Source organism: Triticum dicoccoides, chromosome 2B (genome assembly GCF_002162155.2).
Source record: "Triticum dicoccoides isolate Atlit2015 ecotype Zavitan chromosome 2B, WEW_v2.0, whole genome shotgun sequence".
In the NCBI taxonomy this organism is placed as follows: Eukaryota; Viridiplantae; Streptophyta; class Magnoliopsida; order Poales; family Poaceae; genus Triticum; species Triticum dicoccoides.
This window is the reverse complement of record NC_041383.1, coordinates 239,816,913-239,819,250: the sequence shown is the minus strand read 5'-3', so window position 1 is coordinate 239,819,250 and position 2,338 is coordinate 239,816,913. Positions and strand designations below refer to the sequence as shown.

At 52.8% G+C, this 2,338-nt stretch overlaps 1 protein-coding gene across 1 annotated transcript; it reads right to left on the bottom strand.

The window, feature by feature from the left end:
• Nucleotides 1-518: 518 nt before the first annotated feature.
• LOC119363297 (putative cell wall protein) lies at nucleotides 519-1,382 on the bottom strand. The gene has a single exon (XM_037628618.1). The coding sequence runs from the start codon at nucleotides 1,259-1,261 to the stop codon at nucleotides 926-928; it is 336 nt and encodes a 111-aa protein (XP_037484515.1). The 5' UTR covers nucleotides 1,262-1,382; the 3' UTR covers nucleotides 519-925.
• Nucleotides 1,383-2,338: the final 956 nt, after the last annotated feature.

Genomic DNA, 2,338 nt, shown 5'->3' with positions numbered 1-2,338 from the left:
GGCGAGGTTCGGTTAGTTTCGGTTTACAGGAGAAAACCCGCATTTATCCTCCTTTAAAGGTTAGGGGATCCGTTAGAGTTGCTCTAAATCATTCCTCCACATCTCCCGTAAAAGATAAACGTTATTCCACCTGCAGATCAAAACTCACGCATGGTGTACGTACGTCCGCCTCCGACCATCGCTCCATGCAGCGACCAATGACTACGGCCCCTTCCACCATACCTACCCCCGACTACACCATATTTGAACTGGCTTATCTGATTCCCTGTCATCGTGTCCTACTCCTACCTCAGCACCAAGCGAGCTAAATAAGGGGCTCCATCGCTGAACTGTCATTGGCTCAAGTGTACACACCACCACCACCGTGACCCACGTTTCCGGTGCACCCACTTAATTATTACGCTATCTTCGTGTACTCACTGAGCTCTTCTGTCTGTTCCGTACGTCCGATGATTTTGGTTCGAGCTCTCGGCAGCAATTAACGAGTATATGGCACATGACACTGTACGATGGCGATATCAAGCTTAATCGATCATGCATAATTCTTCATCATTCAAAAAACTTACTGAACTGAAACACATTACACTGGCAACAACAAACCAAGCACATTACACTGGCAACAACAAACCAAGCGAGACATGCGGATGGGTGCTTCCTATGCATCCATCCATATCCCATACACGACTACACGTACACTTCAATCAAACACGAGACGTCGACGGCGCGAACGCAGTCGCAGACACATGCATGCATCGGACATGCATGCATGGCTATGTAGCAGCAGCTATTTTATTATAGCAACCAAAAAAGCTAGCGGAAAATGATTTGTAGCAGGCTAGCTCTACCAAGTAGTAGATGGATCGGTGCAACTGGACGGACGATGGGCGTAACGTGGGCGTGCTGGCCGGCCGGCCGGCTCGGCCCATCAGGGGGACTCGGAGCGGGGGCGGAAGGGGTTGGGCACCTCGAAGCCCGGGTTGGGCACCCAGGTGTCGTCGGCGCCGGGGATGAACTGCCCGCTGGCGGCGGCCGGGATGCTGTGGTCCAGCCCGCCGATGTCCGGGATGTAGTGGGTGCCCAGCTCGTACCGCCCGATCCCCGGGATCAGCACCGTCCCCTCCTGGAACGTGTCCGGCCGCTTCACCGCATCCTCCGCGGGCTTCTCCGCCGGCACGCTGCGCGCCGCCGAGCCCAGCCCGGCGAGGCACGCCGCGGCCACCAGCGCCGCGAGGATCAGCAGGGACGCCGACTTGCTGGCCATGCCGATTGCGCCGAGTGACTAGCTACCTGTGATCGGGACTGGGGGTAGTTGAGTGAGCTTCTTGCTGTCTCGATCGCTGGCTAGATGTTGCTTTCGTTGTGTGGTGGATGGTGATCGCCGTGCCGAGCTTATATAGAGCGCGTGTCGTAACGCGGGGGTCGGAGGCGCGCTCCGGGGTGGAAGGATCGGGAGGGAAAAGGCGGTGCGTTCAATTCGATCGTATGGATGGACCGATCGCACGGCACACGTTTGTTACCAACGCCGCGCGTGCGCTATTTTTGCCGTGCGTCCTGGGGACGAGCATATGGGGCGCGATGACGGGGGGAGTGGCCGTGGACGACGGGCAAAGTGGACGTACGGGGCGGTTGAGTTGGTTACTCGGGTAGTAGGGACCCTGCGTGGTTTATTGATCTTGTAGCTACGCCCGGGTTCCAACTACTCTATCCTGCTCTTTATAGCACCGCTTCATGCATGGGGGAGGCTACTTATTTCTCCTCTCGCTGTATATCTCTCTGCAGGCGCCATGCACAATGGGGAGGAGTAGCTTTCATTCGATAGTAGGAAGTGTCTATTCCTAAATCGATAGTATTATACACTTCTTATTTTCAAGTCGGCGATCTCTAAGTTCTCAGCCTTGAGTTCTTAATTACCCAGCAACACTCATCTGCAACTTTAGGTATGTGTGGAGATGCACATCACCGTAAATTACACACGATCAATAGTACTTTGTACAAGTCTACATGCAAAATATGCGACTTTGATCTTTTTTTTAGGGGATATGCGACTTTGATCTTTTTTTTAGGGGATATGCGACTTTGATCTTTTTTTTAGGGGATATGCGACTTTGATCTTGAATGACAAATCATATTCGCCCCTTATTCCTGAGAAACCTTTACCCTTCTCTTTGAAGCTCGGTGCGGCGCATGCGCATGCATGTCGATGGATGCATTCATGACGGTCAAATGTCGATACTCCATTAATGGTAAACTGGTTCCTACCCGGTGCCTGCACTACACTAAATGGACAAATCAAGGATACTGAGAGGGTGCTTGGATACATTTTAGTCTCATGACTAGA